Below are 18,683 nucleotides of genomic sequence, written 5' to 3'. Positions count from 1 at the left end.
GCATAAGCTTTCGTGGGCTACAGCCCACTTCATTGGATGCATAGAATGGAACATATAGCAAGGAGATGTGTATATACATACACAGAACATGAAAAGGTGGGGGTTGTCCTAACTCTAAGAGGCTAATTAATTAAGATGAGCTATAATCAGCAGGAGAGGGGAAAAAAACTATTGAATTGATAATCAAGATAGCCCACTTCAGACACTTTGACAAGAAAGTGTGAGGATACTTAACATGGGGAAATAGATTCAATGTGTGGATCAATTCAGGTTTGAATAGAGACTGGGAATGGCTGAGCCATTACACACATTGAATCTATTTCCTCATGTTAAGTATCCTCACACCTTCTTGTCAAAGTGTCTGAAATGGGCTATCTTGATTATCACTTCAATTGGGTTTTTTTTCTCTTGCTGATAATAGCTCATCTTAATTAATTAGCCTCTTAGAGTGGTAGGACAACCCACACCTTTTCATGTTCTGTGTATGTATATACATCTCCTTGCTATATGTTCCATTCTATGCATCCGATGAAGTGGGCTGTAGCCCACGAAAGCTTATGCTCAAATAAATTTGTTAGTCTCTAAGGTGCCACAAGTACTCCAGACCTTTCAGAGAGACAGATTTGCAGATAGCTTTAAATTACATCAGAAGCAACTGGAGCCAGTGGAGCAGTGATAAATCAACAGGCAGCAGCTAAACTCTTACAATAAACGATGCGGATATATTCATATTTACATAGATAATTTGCCTATTGACACATGGAAATTATACTTTGTTGTGGCCCTTTTTCATTAATGTGCGTTGGAAGAGTATTGCTAAACATCTAGCATGACCTCTGGAATATATTGTACCCAGACTTACTGATATAGATCAGATTGACTCCATTCATGGTCACCACCTTGGTAATTAAACACGTGACGTTTCCTGCAGTGTTGGAAGTTGGGGACAACTCATCTGAAGGTATCTATTCTAAGGATGTTAGGGATCATGGGAATATCACCCCAAAAACATAGACCTTGTTTCCTTACCAACTTTCTCCTATTTCCATTTGGCACGTGCCTGTGACTTTCTTGGTTTCTAGTGGCTATTGGAAATGGTTTTTTTCAAGTCCTACATTGCTCATGCCCCAGAGTCAATGTTGTTAGTATAACTGTAGATTTAGTGCTTAAGTGCTGTAAAGAGCATGAGACCTTCTTTGTTTAGGCGCTCCATAAATGTGATCTTACCCCTTCTGTACCTCAAAAATTATCTGCCACACCATATTGATGTTGGAAAAACTTACCTGCTAACCAAAATGAATTATGTTCTGATGCCTGGGGTGGGACTTGGTGCAATTTTTGTCTGTCAAATGTTGAAATATTGGGGCACTTTTCTCCCACACACATTTAAAAACATCCGTAGGTGAATCTTCTCTTTAGCTCTTCAAAAAACAAACATAAATTGTATGTACACCTCTATCCCTATATAACGCTGTCCTTGGGAGCCAAAAAATCTTACCGCATTATAGGTGAAACTGCGTTATATCAAACTTGCTTTGATCCGCCGGAATGCGCAGTCCCGCTCCCCCGGAGCGCTGCTTTACCGCATTATATCCGAATTCATGTTATATCGGGTCACGTTGTATCGGGGTAGAGGTGTACATAAGTACCGCAAGAGTTGTGTTCGGCCCTATGGTAAATGTGCCAGAATGCCACAGGAAATGTAACATTCAGGAGATTCCAGCACTCTGTGTGAGATAATTCCTAACTTTTTATCTTTGTTTTCACATTAGGTTCTCTAGCTGGTCTGATAGACATCTCTGCCCACTGGATGACAGATTTGAAAGAAGGGCTGTGTCTGTCAGGCTTCTGGTTTAACCACGAACACTGCTGCTGGAACTCCAATGAGACAACCTTTGAGGATAGGGATAAGTGCCCAGAGTGGGAGAGCTGGTCACAGCTTATAATTGGCCATGGAGAGGTGAGGTGTAAAAAGAATTGATTCTGTTGCTGGTCTGTTTTTTTGCACATTTACTTAGTCACAGGGTTCATTGCTGTAAAGCAAGCATACTTCGAGCCTGAAGTGTCCATCAGTCTTAGCACCCAATGCTGGCATCTTTCAGTTGTATGAATAAAAATAACTTCACTACTTTATGTTTAGGCTTGGCAACTTCGATTTTTTAAATATTTTTTTTTTTATAATTTTGATTGATAATATCAGTGTTTATTTTTAAGCATTTTTTAAAATTTTCAGTTGTGTAAAATTATGGGGTGTGTCAGACAATTGGATGTCAGACAATTATTTCGTGACAGACACTGAGATTCAAAACTTAAAGCTCGCTAATTGTTGAGACGCAAATTTTCAAAATCAAATGGCAAAATATATGAAGTAAATATCCTCAGATCAAACTTCTCAAGTAGTATTTCTTTGCCTATCTATACATTTTGATTATTATTGATAGAAATATTTTGTCAGTTTGTGTGCATATAGTGAAATTGATGTTTACCGACATTTGCCAATAAAAATCAAATCCTTCCAAGCCTAGTTATGTTTATGTTCTATCCAGTGAAGGAAGCTGAAAGCTTATTACATTGTGTAAAGGTATCCGTGTGCTAACACACATTTGAGTTCTTAGCCTCGCGAAGGGTTTTTTGCATAGTTTAAATCTTTTTAGGGCAATGCAGAATTTGCTGTTTTTTGGGGGTTTTTTTGGGAGAACAGGATTAAGAGCTTGTGTTCTGTACCAGTGTGTCTAATAAGTAGAACATTCATATTTGTTCAAATGGTGGTGTAGATCTTTATCCTATGTTAAGCCTGTCCTTAAAGCCACATGGTCCACTTTATTAGCCAACGTCCTGTATGCTCACAAGATATCCATTGGCTTGCCCCGTACTAAGTGGTCACCCGTATAAAACACAAATTCTACATGCTTCCCTTCTTCCCTGTCAATCTCTCTAAATATTTAATAGATAATGTGATTTTGATTGAGGGTGACAGTCTAAATCAAGCAATTTTTTTCTCCATTTCAGGGGGCATTTGCATACATTCTCAATTACTTCATGTATGTTCTCTGGGCCCTGGTATTCTCTCTCCTTGCAGTGTTGCTGGTCAGGGGATTTGCACCTTATGCTTGTGGCTCAGGAATCCCAGAGGTGAGTCTGACTGTCACTTTCCTCAAACAAAGCAGTCTGAAATATTTCCCATCATTTGGCCTAAGGTTGCTTCTGGGATAGAGGGATGTAATTGTTCATCAAAAGATGACAATACCATGGAAATTTAAGGAAAATTGCACTTTTTAAAAATGTAAAACTAGAAAAGAACAGAATGGTCTAACTTTTTGCTTCATTTCAAATTGCAGTGTTCAAATATAACTAGTCTCACATGTCTCCAAGTAATGACTGCAAAAATATTTTAAAAAGCACCTTTCCCATCAGCATGTCATCACAGAAGTTAAACACTACTATTTGTATAGCACTTAGTGTATGCCAGCCAGCAGCTCAGCAGGGATTAGTTGGTGTCCGTGACCAAACAGTTAACTTTGTTTCACTTTCAGTGAAAATATGAAAGAAATAAACTGTTTAGCAACTATAAAGTGTTTAATAAAGCTGTAAAACAAAGTCCTTGACAGCATAGTGGGCCTCTGATAAAATAGAGATCTAGTCAATTTGCAGACCAAATGTTTGAATGAAAGGCTGTAAAACTTTCCTTTGACTTTCAGATCAAAACGATCTTGAGTGGTTTCATCATTAGAGGCTATTTGGGCAAGTGGACCCTGATAATCAAAACTGTTACCTTGGTGTTGGCAGTATCATCTGGCTTGAGTTTGGGGAAAGAGGGCCCCTTGGTGCATGTAGCTTGCTGTTGTGGAAACATCTTGTGTCACCTTTTCACCAAATACAGGAAAAATGAGGCCAAGCGCAGAGAGGTAAAACAAAGATGCTGTAACCTTGTTAAAAACTGCAGGGCTTTGTGGGGCTTTGCACTAGGTGCTGAATGGCTTACTACTATTTCTAGACCAATTTGGAATATAAGTAGCCAATTTTTAAAAATTTTAGAATGGTGGTTCTGCAGATCATTGAGTAAAACAATTTATCTTTAGCATACAGTATGCAAACATACTAGTATGAAGGCTACTCTGTGCATGTGTAATGTGTTGAGTATAATATTGCTGTTTATATATATATAGATAGATAGATAGATAGATACATACACTGTCTGATAGGTAAGGAATCTAGCACCAACTTCTTAATCTAACACAACTTATTTGGAGCAAAAAATATTTGTGTTTGGCTTCCCTTGTGAAAATATTTCTACCAGGAAATGATACTTTTCCACAATGTACATAGGGTAGGGATTTTTCTGGTTTGTGAGATAAATATTAGCAAGTGATATAAACTTGCTTTGATTTGATTTGACAATTCTGCAGCCTTTGAGTTATAGTATTTGCACAAGTAAAGTTCTGTGGACTTGGATAGGAGTAAACACTACTCAACCTAAGTACAGGCTGAGGTATTGGGCCATCTGACACTCAAATACCATGGAGATGGGTGCATGATAAGAGCCTAACTAGTTCAGGAGAGAATTCTAACATCTGAATTGATTTAAAATATGACCACAGTAAACAGATGAACTGACCTAAATCAATTGAAAATATATTCCATAAGTTACGACAAAATGTTATCATAACATCCTATGACATTTTATGGCAACTCTTGGAAAGTGATGGCTGAGATCCTAGTATCGCCTTGTCTGTATTATCTTTTGGCAACCATAAATACAACACTATTTTAAGACACAATTTAAGTATCATGAATGACTCCATGCAGTCTCTTGTTTAGAATTTCATGAATTAATTATTTCTAGGAAACTGGATAAAAGGTGTAAGGAATACAGATAGCCATGTGATTGTTGATTGTAGAATTAACAAGAAAATACCTTTTTGTGTTTATGCTATTGAGATGCGATTGTGACTTTGTACTGAACCTTTTTCCAAGACAAATATAGAACATGAAATCTGAGGAAGGAGGTAATTGTAAACTACATTGATACTACCAAGTTTGAGACTAGAGAGCTGTTTAAATGTTAATGATAACATTTTGTAGTAAATTATGGAATAATCTCCAGTTTATTTAGGTCATTTCACCTGTTTACTGTGGTTATATTTTAAATCAATTCAGATGTTAGGTGAGCTATACAATAGAAATCTGAGTTGTACAAAATGTACCTACTTGAACAAAGGAGTAATATAACTATTGTCCATGTCTGACTTCTATCCTCTTGATTTAGGTTTTGTCAGCTGCTGCAGCCGCTGGCGTGTCCGTAGCTTTTGGTGCACCAATTGGAGGGGTATTGTTTAGTCTGGAAGAGGTAATCTAAACTTTGTATTTACTCCTGGCATGTTATTTTGTTGCACACATACTAACTGCTTTAAACATACAGCATTTCAATCCCCTCCATGGCTGTTTTGATGCAGAGGAAGCATACACAATTAACTATCATTTGGAGTATTTAGAAGAGTCAGCTAAGCAACATAAATGCTTGTGAGTGTCAGCTGAATGCTTCGAGTCTTGAAAGGTTTACTGCTGAAGGATGTGAATTAATGTCTTTATTTTTACAGCAATACTGATAATTCCCCCACACAGCTGTGCCATTGCACGCCAGTACTAACCAGTGACCCCCCAGTTTTCATAGTCTTGTTTCCAAAACTCTGTCTCGCACTACTCCCCTGCCCCCCTCCCCCCCCTAAAAAAGATGACAGTGTACCTCAATCCTAATCTATATCCACCTTGATAATCCAGTCTTGGTTCTCTCCAAGGAGACTTTTAATTTAGTTGAGTTTTGGAGGGGTCACAAGCCACATAAATGGAATAGATCATTGCTACTCTTTTAAGAATTTAATGTTACTATTAGCAATCCTCTCATCCCTGTTCTGAGTGGTAAGATCGTGGTAGCCACTCTAGCAGCTATCTTACAGCTCAGCTCTGATGCAGCATGCCAAACTAATCAGTGATATGTAACCAGTCATTCAGCTCCAGCTGTCAGCAGTTTGTACCACAACATTCTCAAAGTAATATTCACTTACCCTGCTGGGGATGGCTTTCTATGCAGCAAATGCCCACATATGATCAGATTGACCACAAAACTTATCTTCCATGCGACCAATCAAGAATGGAACTCAAGATCAGGCCTGGGTACCTGGTATAAGACACAACTATTAATCAGTGAGGCCATCTAGATGCCCCTTTCCCCCTTACTAAATAAAAAGCATTGCCACCTTTATATTTTCAAGCCCAGAACCGTGTACCGTGTTTTGGAAAGAATTCTCCATTCTGCCTAGTATCGCTATCGATTGCACTTCTGAAATAATCTTTCATTAACATGTGTTCATTGTAAATACAGCTTGGAAATCCTATGACTTAATCCCAAAATGTGGAAGTAGACTGAAGTCTCCAATGGATAGTATCAGTAGGGTACACACATGGTGCGCTCAGGGTTACTATGCCATTCACTTTACTATATAAAAGGGTGTTCCTTTTGAATGAAGCAGTAGCTTGACTGTTCCGTGGCTTATTACTAGGCCAATTTGGAATTTTAAATAGCCAATTTTTTTAAGTTTTAGAATGCTTGGTGGTTGTAAATTGAGTAAAACAATTTATCTTTAGCGTACAGTATGCAAACACTAGTATAAAGACTACTCTATGCATGTGTGTAATTCGTTGAGTATAATATTACTGTTTATATATACAGTACTGTGTGATAGGTAAGGAATCTCGCACCAACCTTCTACATTAGAGTCCTTAACCCTACTTTATACAACGGTAGCTCTTATTGGACAGTAATTAATGTCAGTTTACAATAAATGACTGAATCTGCCTTTTCCCCCTTTTTAGGTGAGTTATTATTTTCCCCTCAAGACTCTGTGGAGATCTTTCTTTGCCGCCCTGGTAGCAGCGTTCACCCTGCGCTCCATCAACCCTTTTGGAAACAGCCGTCTGGTTTTGTTTTACGTGGAGTTTCACACACCTTGGCATCTTCTGGAGCTCGTGCCATTCATCCTTTTGGGAATCTTTGGTGGTCTTTGGGGATCTTTCTTTATTCGCAGCAACATTGCCTGGTGCAGAAGACGTAAGACAACCAAACTTGGCAAGTATCCTGTGCTGGAGGTGCTTGTTGTGACTGCCATCACAGCTGTTCTGGCTTTCCCCAATGAGTATACCCGTATGAGCACCAGTGAGCTGATTTCTGAGCTGTTCAATGACTGTGGGCTCCTGGATTTCTCCAAGCTCTGCGAGTACGTGAATGACTTCAACAGCACCACAGGGGATGATCTGCCGGACCGAGCCGCTGGCCCAGGAGTCTACACAGCTATGTGGCAGCTGGCTTTGGCCCTTATCCTAAAAGTCTTCATCACCATATTCACTTTTGGCATGAAGGTGAGAATGATGTGTAAAATGATATGCAGGTAGAAAGATTCAAATCCATGTCAGTCTTTATAAATGTTAAGAATCAAGTGTAGTAATTTTCAAATGAGTCTTAATCACTTAATAGCCTACATCTCATGGACTTTCAGTGGGATGACCTCATGCAAAGTGACTAATATGCTCTTGCAAATTTTACCCCCATTCTAAACTCCTCTAATTGTGCCCAGTTATTGGTAGTTAGCAGTGTTACTCTTAGCAGTGTTTTGCAACACTCCACTGTCACAATTACTGGGCTAAGTGCATCTCTCACCCCTGCTGTTTTCTTTGAGTGCATCCCTCTCAGGCTGTGAGCCATCACCTGTCTTTAGAAGGATCATGTGATTCTCTCAAACCAGGCCTTGCCTGCAGTCCCCTGTGATCATCACAGCAGGCCTGACTTATCTTCAGTGCCTGTGGATCTCTTTCCCCCAGGAGCAAGTGGTAACTGATAACCAGGCAGCCTTTTCAAAGCAAAGGCATTTCAGAGAAAACAGATCTCAAAAGCAATAACCCAGTGTATATGCATGCCAGCCTTTCCCTGTGGCTTACCGTTTCCCTGGATCTGGGGGGAAGGCCTCAGCGCCTTCAGACTCCTCTGCAGAGTCTTTCCCTGTGCCAGCCTGTCTTCTTGACAGCTCCTGACAGTTGACCCAGCTTCTCCTGAAAAGGTTTTCACTGTTTAGTATCTTTTTGACCTATAGGCTCCCAGCCTGGCAAAATAGTTCAAAATACTTCACCCTAGAAGTATGCCACCGTCTTGTAATTGCCCCCAGTGTTTGCTGGGAGGCTGCTTATCTAGATCCATTGGGTTGCTTTCCTACTTGTTTTATCCATAGCCTCTATTAAGCGTATAAGTCTTATAACCCAATGTACAACAATCTCACCTCACTGACCAGGCTACATAGTATTCACACAGCATCTCCACCTCCGCCACACCCACTTCTTGAGATTACTTTAAAATGGAGCAACAAGCACAGTTCTGAATTGTCTTGGTTTTGGAGGCTTAGACTAGAACTTGAGAGTGAAGTTGCATGTATAAAATATTAAGTTAATTGTATGCACAATCGCAACTTAATTTCTCACATCCTTACAGCTTCTGCATTTTTTGCAGGCAGAATCAAAGTGCACTCTTATAAAAATGTAGCCCCTGGGAATTTTTTTCAGCTTGAGTTATTTTAAATGGTCATTTCTTAAGATAGTTAATTTGAAATACCCTCCTTTGGACATGATTTGCTTTGACACCGGTTGTGAGCTATTTTCATATTTAAAAAAAAAGCTTTTATTATCATAGAGTATCAGATATGAGACCCTTTCATGCTTATTCATTTGCAACCTTTTGAGCCACTAAAATTATAATGCACTTGGAGGCTTCCTCATAAGAAACTGAAGGGGGGGAATTTGAGATGCTGGCGGTAGGACTGCAAACTAAGGTTCTTTTCCCCAGTATTTGAAAAGTGACTGATCATCTAATTCTACTAAAGGCAAACCTATGAATCACTAAATATATGCAAAACAACTTCCCCTTTAATGTTACAGTGAAGTGGTCCTTTGCTACAGTGGACAGTGCTCAAATGTATGAGACAAGAGATGTAATGCTTTCAGCTAGTCTGACAGTTTGACTGAAAGCACTTTGTACTTTATAAGCCAAATCATGTCCGAGTAAATGATGTGAATATGGCTGTGAGAATCACTAATGGTCCCTGTAAGACCTTATTCTGGGGACCACTGTGGCAAGGCTCAGTTAGAATTTTTTCATGCTGGGGAGAGGGATTTTTCTATTTTTAGCGATGGAATTTTCACTCCGTTCGGGTGTTTCACATATGACAACACACAGCAGTTGTCCAGCTGGAAAGGCATAGGGGAACACTAATATATATTGTGTGTATAGCTATTTTGTTATTCTCAGAGGACAATGACTTATTAGAAACTTATTAAACAAAGCAACAGTAACCAGGTATGTATGGTAACAAATCCTGGGTGTAGGGGGTACTTTATGTATGCAGGTATAATCCACCATAGTGTAAGTAAACCCCAACAAAGAAATAAAGACTGGCTCTGGAACACCCTACCTCACAATAAGACGTCCTTTTCAATCTGCAATTGTGTTTTGGTGCTGTGTCACCATAGAGTTATCATAAACAATGTACATGGCTTAAGATTTGAGCCTAGCATACACATTTTCATGGGAGTGCAAACTAATGGTGGAAGTGTAAGACAGGAAAGGGGGCAGTGTGTGGTACCTAAACCTTCCTCTGGGATGTTGAATGCCCCCATGTCTTTCCTTTAAATGGGGTGGGGGCTGGGGGTGATATTGTAAAGCATGGTGTCTGTTTCATTCAGTTCTTCTGCGTTTCCTGAAATGATCAGTTGTCGGCTCCTCAGGCTAAAGCAAGGTTCCTTACAGCAGAGCTCTTGCACGGTTTCAGGTGTGAGTGACAGGTAAGTACAGTTGATTACGTAGGGAGCTGAGAATGAATGTTACAATAAGGGCTGCATTATCCAGGCAGGCACCGTAGACATTGTATTTTACCTGTTCATTCAGGACGTCCTAGCAGTGTCAGTACAGTATGTATCCTTCCCTCTGCAGGCAGCAGATCAGTACATAGTTTAACGATTATCGCCAACAATCATAGTTGACGATTGCTAAACTGATTCTGCGTTCAACTTCTGTCTGTTACCCTCCGTGTATGTTGACTTACTGTTGCAAACATACCTTTACCTTACACTGATGTGTTGGATTTTTTTGGTAGGTCCCTTCGGGTCTCTTCATTCCCAGCATGGCGGTTGGTGCCATAGTAGGCAGACTACTAGGTGTAGGAATGGAGCAGCTGGCTTATTATCACCATGACTGGACTATCTTCAGTGGCTGGTGCAGTCAAGGGGCTGATTGCATCACTCCTGGCCTTTATGCAATGGTTGGTGCTGCAGCATGTCTAGGTAAGCAATAAATATTTGCTGCTAGTTTAAAGCCAAAACTTAGTGTGATACTTTGTCAGTTATCTACAGAGCTGCCTTCGGAGTTACAGAGAAATGATTTTGTGCGAAATGCTACTAGTTTTGCGGACTTTGAAACTGCTTTTATCTAGAGAGAGGAAGCTCTTTGAAAATGTACTTTGCAATGCGTAATGTATTGATCATATTTCTGCCTGGTCTAATCTGCACCAGGATGTCCTTGGAAATTAGATGAAACACTTCAGTGGGAATTTCCTGAGTAAATACTTAAATCCCTGGTCAACCTAATTGATTTTAAGCCTTTCTCTAGGCTTTCAGTCCTTCTGTCAGCCTTTCTGCTTCATGGTACAATTCTTGTTTCATGTACTCTGTTGTGGGGTTTGGGGAGCATTTCATCCATTTAACAAAAATCCTTTTTGTGAAGTAGGAGTATATCTGACTGGGTTCTACCCTGGGACACAATTCCCAACCTAATGGGCTGCAATGTGCCTTATGCTTTCCAAAGATCTGTTGTGCCTTTGGTTTTCATCACAAGTCACACCAACTTCAGTTAACGCATCCAAGTGGAAGTAGTAGAGCAAACCCTGGAAGTTTAGATTTATCTCGGTCCTGCTGCTGCTGTTTTCAGAGAGGACACGTGTCTGAAAACTCAGAATACTTACTTTTAGCCCAGTGGCCCCCAAACTTTTTATGTTGCACCCTTCCTCCCTCCGGGAGCCAGAGCTGAGAGCAGGACCACAGTTGGGGCCGGATCTGCAGCTGAGGCCATGGTTGGGGCCATTGGCTGACGCTGGGGCTGGAGCCGTGGCTGGGCTGGGAGCCAGGGGCCAAGGCTGGGGCTGCACCTGGGGGCAGGTCTAGGGCCGGGAGCAGAACCGTGGGCGGATCTGGGGCTGGAACAGAGCGGAGGGCAGAGCGGAGCTGGGTGGCGCTCCCTTCCCACCCCACTGTGGGGCCTGGCCTGGGCCCTGCCGTGCCCCCCAACATTCCTTTGCACCCCCCTAAGGGGGTACGCCCCACAGTTTGGGGACCATTGTTCTGGTGTTGGGGTTCTGTTAGGAAAAAGGAGTAATGCATTTGTTGAAATCTAAAATACTTCCTGGCTTTGGAGAAGCGTGTAAAATAAGAGGCATGTAAACATGCTATTTTAGAACATTATCAATCTTCTTGGAAGTAGATCAGTCAGTCACTTCCACTGTTGTTGGCAGAGTACTCCATATGTTGTAATAAGCAATAGCATTAAATAAACATGATTGTTTTTAATGGTCTTTGTCACTGGTGGACAAATGCTGAAGTGGAGATGTCACTTAAAGCAGAAGACCGTTACTGGAGGAAAAACTCCCATATTATTGTAAAATGTAAAAGTAAAAAAACAAAGCTTTAGAAGTAGCTATGGGGACTCAGAACTCAAGAAGGCAGCTTCATTGGGTAAAATTTTCAAAGGAGCCTAAGTGCCATTTTCAAAAGTGACTTAGGAGCTTAGGTCACTCAGGCTCTTCTGAATGTTTTTTTATCCATTTTGCTTTGAAAACCGATGTGTATGTATTTCCCAGTGTTCAAAATGCCTGTGTATAGCTAAACCAAAGCAGTTAAAAAGCCATTTGTATCCTCCCATGGCCGTCCAAGGAACTGAAGATGGCAACAATGACAGAGTCAGAATGCCACCTGGCTTGGCGGTACACTAGCCTGAAAGAAAGTAATGGATCATAAACAGTTATCTGTCCTTGTGGTTATGAGGTGTTTCAGATCTGTACTCTGCGCGTGTGTGTGTGAACAGTTTTTGAACTCTTGTCAAGGAACAATGAACAACTTTCCAGCAAGCTGGGACTAAGAAACACCAGCTGGTACTTTATTTTTATATATAAAAATATATTCGTGTGTAGATGCATGTATATTTATTACTAACTAATGGTTCTCAGTTCCCGCTTGCTGGGAAATTGATAAATGTAAATCTAAACTGTCAAAGGAAATAATTTACTAAACCAATGTAAATATCAGACACATTTCAGAGGTTCTGTTAGTTCTTCATGATAGCAGACCCACTGAATTGCATGATTCTGTCCACAAAAACATGAGGCAACAGTCCAGATCGGAAGTATGCCCGACCAGCTGATATGAATGTGTGGGGTTCCTTGAGGCTACTTCTGTGTAGTATGGGAGAGTCAAAGGGTACGTCTATACTTACCTCCGGGTCCGGCGGTAAGAAATCAATCTTCTGGGATCGATTTATCGCGTCTTGTCTAGACCCGATAAATCGATCCCGGATCAATCCCGGAAGTGCTCGCCGTCGACGCCGGTACTCCTGCTCCGCGAGAGGAGTACGCCGAGTCGACGAGGGAGCCTGCCTGCCGCGTGTGGACCGGCGGTAAGTTCGAACTAAGATAGTTCGACTTCAGCTACGTGAATAACGTAGCTGAAGTTGCGTATCTTAGTTCGAAGTGGGGGGTTAGTGTGGACCAGCCCAAAGGAACAACTCTGGCTCCTGGCTTCATGGAATTTAAGTGACACTGAGAAGCAGATCTATCCAAAACAAACTTAATGACTCCTATAATCCCAGACTAAAACGTATAACCAATCTGCTGTAAAGCATGGACATTTTGTAATTAAGTAACATTTACCTATATTCACATTTGTTTTACAGTGTAACCTTGAAAATGATGTCCTGTCTGTCCGTAGAATGTGAAGACTAGGATGTCCATCTGCTACATCCTCATGATAGCAGAGCTGACTTTAGTGTAGTATGCCTACATTGCACATCAGAAACAAGGGAGCTCTTGTTGGGAATCCCTAGGAGTGTGTCAAACTCTGAGACTTGTGTTCTGCTTTGCAGGTGGAGTAACCCGTATGACTGTGTCGCTGGTGGTTATTATGTTTGAGCTTACCGGTGGACTGGAATACATTGTTCCTCTAATGGCTGCAGCCATGACTAGCAAGTGGGTGGCAGATGCAATTGGACGGGAGGGCATCTATGATGCCCATATTCGTCTCAATGGCTACCCCTTCCTAGAAGCCAAGGAGGAGTTCTCGCACAAGACTCTCGCCATGGACGTAATGAGGCCCCGCCGGAATGACCCTGTTCTGACTGTCCTCACACAGGACAGCATGACGGTAGAGGATGTAGAGGCCATAATCAATGAAACCACTTACAGCGGCTATCCGGTGGTGGTGTCCCGGGAGTCCCAGAGGCTGGTCGGATTTGTCCTCCGGCGAGATGTCATCATTTCAATTGGTAAGAGAACCAGGGCGGAATGTAATGTGGATAAAAGCGTTGCAGTCGGAGACCTCTAAATGTCACCGGTTACAGCTTGTTAAATAGAGTGCTGTAGATGTAAGCTTCGGTGAACGTTGCCGTTATGCAATGCCTGTGATCAGGGCATGTAACTCCCATCACCCCGAGCCTTGGTATGCAAAGTGCTACTCAGCGTGTGTGTTTGACTAAATCAACGCAGCGAGAGCACTGCCAGGGAGAATAAGGCTTTGGCCCAGCAGCAACTAAAAATATTTTATTTTATTGGCTGACTTATTTTTGAAAGACAGTTTCTGCAGCTAAGCTTCAATGTGGTTGGAGTATTGTTGGTTCTGTGCACTTAAAAACAAAACCTGAGATGCACTTGAAAGAGTGGGTCTGGCTGTTGCCTTATACCGACTTGTTATTGTTTCATCCACACCCACGGCCATTTGAGATGGTGCTGCCAAACCTGCAGATGGAGGATCAAAGTCACGGAGTTCCCATCAACCTCCACTCCACAAGGGACAGGTTGAAAGGCTAGTGTGCTATTTGCGTGTCATGCTTCAGTGCCGCTTGGTGGGCAGTGTGAGCAGCTTTGCGTTGACCCAGAGCTTGAGAAATAAGGATTACTCCTTCTTCATCACAGCACTGTCTGGGGCATGTTGCAAATTCCCCTTACCCTCCTGCTTATCAGGAACTCCCCACCTACTCTGTCCTCAACTTCATGAACACAGGCACTGTCTCTGGGCATACTACCTGTTGGTGTGCTCTGTGGGATGGAATCCTTTTGCCTGGCATGGCAGAGGAGTTTGAGCAGGCAGAGCAAACATTCTCTTGAGACCCCTAATGTAGCTTGTAAGGGGGGACCCAGATCTGTGTGAACCAGCCCTGTTCATGCTCGTGTTAGTGAGAGACTCTGTAGTGCACAAAAAACACTTGTTGATTTTGGTGGGAATCTGCAGGCTGTATGAAGTACAGACTTCACTCACTGGCTCTCAGTATGGGAATGCTTGCTCTTGATATGTATCTTACTAAATATTTCAGCCATTGACAATGGGAGGGAAGGAAATGCAGAAAAGGTACATTACAGCTTAATGATTTCCTTCCTTGGGCCTGACTGCACTGGGATACAACATGGTCTCATTTAGTCAGGACTGTGCAGAGATTTTCCAGTGGAGTAGTTCGTGCTTTCTGAAGATGCACAAAAAAGAATTCGTTCCCAGCAGTCTGTCTGATCTGATTGACGAATGTCTAAGCTGGGCACCATTCTGAATCCTGACTTTTGGAAGTCAGGCCAGCCGCTCTCCTCATTATTTTAGGCAATAATGATAATTAAATGGTATCCAGGCACTGTGGTAGGTATGGCTAGTATTAGATTGGCCTGTTGTGGTTGGGAGGTGAAGTCTGCTACTCTCATTAAAGTAAACTTTACAAAGATGGAGAGTACCTTACCTGAGCCATGTCTTCAACGACTGGGGGGAATCATCTTTCTAATCAAGTATACATAGTGATCCCTATCTATTAAGTTGCTATAAAATATTATTCTCTGCTAAATATGAAAGGGACCCAATTCTGTAGCCGGGTAAGGGCATTGAACATGTTGCATACCCCTGTGTGCCTCAGTTTGCCCATCTTAAAAAGTTCTGTCTAGATGGGTAGGTTTTTTTTTCATAGATTCATAGATTCTAGGACTGGAAGGGACCTCGAGAGGTCATCGAGTCCAGTCCCCTGCCCGCATGGCAGGACCAAATACTGTCTAGACCATCCCTGATAGACATTTATCTAACCTACTCTTAAATATCTCCAGAGATGGAGATTCCACAACCTCCCTAGGCAATTTATTCCAGTGTTTAACCACCCTGACAGTTAGGAACTTTTTCCTAATGTCCAACCTAAACCTCCCTTGCTGCAGTTTAAGCCCATTGCTTCTTGTTCTATCCTCAGAGGCTAAGGTGAACAAGTTTTCTCCCTCCTCCTTATGACACCCTTTTTTGGTTGAAGGTCCTTTTATGACTAGTGCTACATAAAGGCAAACTAGTATCCCTCTCTCACTTCTCCTGAGCAGCAGATCTGTGCCCAGCATTGTTCTCTAGTCATGTCCAGAAATGCTCTTCTATAGGTGGGTTTCTTGGCAGCAACAAGGTAATGCAATTGGTCTGGCAGCACCAAAAAGTTAATCCAAACTCTGTTGTGAATGTAATGTGCTGAGCTGAAGTAGCGTTCAGGAGTGGGATGATTATGGTGCCCCGGGGGCTGGGATATCTTCAGCTGAAGAAAAGGGAGTTGGTGTCCAGTGTCCTCACCCCTCCCTCTCAGGTGGCTGGACAGATGGCTTGGGAGAGAGCCTCTGCTATTCCTTTGCTTGATTAGATGAAGGAATGGTTCTTTAAAGTTCTGTGAATGGAAACAGAGGGAGGAAAAACCTATACTTTAAATGTCTTCCCTTTATAACCCACAATGTCTCTCACTCAGAAAATGCCCGGAAGAAGCAGGATGGAATTGTGAGCACTTCAATTATTTATTTCACTGACCACTCTCCTCCGCTGCCTCCGAGCTCCCCGTCCATGCTCAAACTCAGGAGCATCCTGGACCTCAGTCCATTCACAGTGACAGACCAAACGCCCATGGAGATAGTTGTGGATATATTCCGCAAGCTGGGACTGCGCCAGTGCCTCGTCACTCACAATGGGTGAGAACGCCGCATAGAGGAATTTGGGCTGGGAATCTAATAGGGTAGCGCTGAATACAAAGCATTAAAAATTGCTTCTTGATCTCAGGGAGCCAAATTCTTCTCTCCTTTTCAACTGGTGTAAATCCAGAGTAACCCCATTGATTTAGTTGGAGTCATTCTAGTTTTACATCCATATAATAGAGAATTCAAAGCATAGAAAAAGTAAAAAGCAGGGGTAGCTCACCAACAAGTTGCGTTAAAACAATAGACCTTGCTGGTAAAGGCAGTAAACCGTTTGGGAGGGGTTAAAGCCATTAGGCACAGCACCATGTCAGATCACCGCACCTGAGAGACAGTCTTTTTCCACTTGAGCTGTGTGGAGGAAGGGCAGAGGGGCATGTGTGTGAGGACATTGGTTCTCTTCAGGACACTTTGGTGAATGCAAAATGAAATGTTTTTAGAAAAACCTGTGGAAGATGGGTATGAGGGAAGAATTAAAATAAATTGTTGACTAATATTTGTAGATCTGGTTGCTTAGATAAGGATACCCAAAGCAGATTGACCCAGTGGTCTGATCAGAAACGTAAATTCCACACTTTGCATAGAGTCTTAGCATTCTGAGCCATGGAAACATTTGATGATAATCATGGATTAGAATTGCCATCCGAGAAGCCAGGGTCATAGAGTCATTGTGGGAGGAAAATCAGGGAAAGGAGCTCATATGCTAACAATCTGTTAATTAACTTTTCAGGAAACTACTTGGGATCATTACCAAAAAGGATGTATTAAAGCACATTGCACAGATGGCTAATCAAGACCCAGATTCCATACTCTTCAATTAAAAACAGACTAATAAGTATTGGGTGTTTAACACAAAAACGAAACTTTATAAAAGACCGTGGATTTTCTCTTCTATTTTTATTAAGAAACTGGAGCTATCTTCAGAGTTTTCCTGTATGGAGCTGAAGATAATCATGTTTTTTCTACAAAATAACCAATTGCACTACGTAATCTGTGGAAATTAATCTTCTCTTTAGAAGAAAAGACTTTATAATAATGCTTTTGTGAAGTTGCATTGGAAAGATTCCATGAAGGAGTAAAGCAAAATGCTACAGAATTAAATCTGTTCCCTTATTTTATTTGAACTTTGATAACTAATGTTGGGAGGGGAAGAAAAGACTATCTAGTTTTAAGTCTTCAAAAGCCATGGAGGAGAAGGATGACTTTTGCACACAGCACTAAGATGCCTGAGAAAGAGATGATCATAACTAAGGGCCACAATTCCCAGACAGCTGCTTGGTGAAAACACAAATTTGATCTTTTTTAGGTTTCTAAAAGCAATCAGCAAAATGTTAAGGGGGCTTTTTGAGTTCTATATTTGAACCCAAGGTAAATCTACATATTCCTGCATGCAGTGTCCAGCTAAATGAGGACTTGTTTTGGAAGCTCTGCTTCTAATCAGAGTGAAGCTTCATTTTAGACTTCTCTGAATGTATTAAGTTACCCTCTGATTTGCTCGTTAAAAGTACCCAAAGGGAGAGCAGAAGGGCTCACTGGTTATATTCTTGCAACTCTCCCCTAGTTGGTTAAGACCAAGGATTTCTCCTTCTCTCTAATAAGCAATGAAAGGGTTAAGACAGAGTCGTGAGTTATTGCCCAAGTTTTACTGCACTCCTTCCAAATGATCCCTGATCATGTTACAGATATTGCACAACTGACCTCTTTCTTAATCAGCAGTGTCTTATGTTGAAGGGTATGTCTATTTTATTGGAGTTTCCCAGATCCATAATGTTTACATGTATGCATATTCTGTTCCCTTTTTCCATGCCCTTTACTGTGCCAAACTCAGGATGGAATCCTGTCTCTGGGAATGAGTAACACTGCCACTTTATGCACATTCTCCAGCTGCTGTCTGTTTTATTACCACCAACTATGCAATAAAAAACCCTTCCTGATCACTCCAGCAGGATAACTTATAACCTAGATGGTCCTTCCCAATTCTGTTTGTCCCAGATTCTAGCAAATTGAATCGGTGTCAATTAATGAGATCACTTGACCGTTTACTGACGCTTTCAAAGTACAGAAATACAACCAGAAACCAGCCTGTTCATCTTAGCACCCACCCCAGATCAATTTATAGACATGGCTAAGGATTAGCAATGGAATGCAGAGCTGCCATTCACCTCTGACTCACCGATTTGAATTCAGGGAAGTGGCCAAAATTGACTGAGCACCAAATACTTGGCCATTGCTTTTGGCAGTTCAACTATCAAGCTGCCTATGAGAAATGAGTTGTGTTCTTAGTCTAGCTCCTGATGGGCAATTATTGGGCCATTAAAACAGGCATTACATTTAGCACAAGTTGGCCATTTTTGGGGCAGTCTTGGCTAA

The 18,683-nt window shown here is 41.6% G+C and overlaps 1 protein-coding gene across 3 annotated transcripts in view; it reads left to right on the top strand.

Moving 5' to 3' along the window:
- The window catches only part of LOC112120748 (H(+)/Cl(-) exchange transporter 5), a 121,140-nt gene extending 102,890 nt beyond the window's left edge, over positions 1–18,250 (top strand). For 2 of the 3 annotated variants that reach the window (XM_026653363.1, XM_026653364.1), the window contains 9 exons: positions 1,773–1,960; positions 3,010–3,132; positions 3,699–3,905; positions 5,267–5,347; positions 6,871–7,413; positions 10,191–10,377; positions 13,223–13,621; positions 16,094–16,310; positions 17,044–18,250. In XM_026653363.1, coding sequence (XP_026509148.1) covers positions 1,773–1,960; positions 3,010–3,132; positions 3,699–3,905; positions 5,267–5,347; positions 6,871–7,413; positions 10,191–10,377; positions 13,223–13,621; positions 16,094–16,310; positions 17,044–17,134 — 2,036 coding nt within the window. In that variant the 3' untranslated portion in view covers positions 17,135–18,250. The remainder of the gene's footprint in view (positions 1–1,772; positions 1,961–3,009; positions 3,133–3,698; positions 3,906–5,266; positions 5,348–6,870; positions 7,414–10,190; positions 10,378–13,222; positions 13,622–16,093; positions 16,311–17,043) is intronic. The other variant, XM_026653365.1, reaches the window with a different exon arrangement.
- Positions 18,251–18,683: the final 433 nt, after the last annotated feature.

The sequence above is a fragment of the Terrapene carolina genome, unplaced genomic scaffold (genome assembly GCF_002925995.2).
Source record: "Terrapene carolina triunguis isolate 2854851 unplaced genomic scaffold, T_m_triunguis-2.0 Scaffold137, whole genome shotgun sequence".
Lineage (NCBI taxonomy): Eukaryota > Metazoa > Chordata > Testudines > Emydidae > Terrapene > Terrapene triunguis.
The sequence above is the reverse complement of the archived record's forward strand: the minus strand, read 5'-3'. Positions and strand labels throughout refer to the sequence as shown.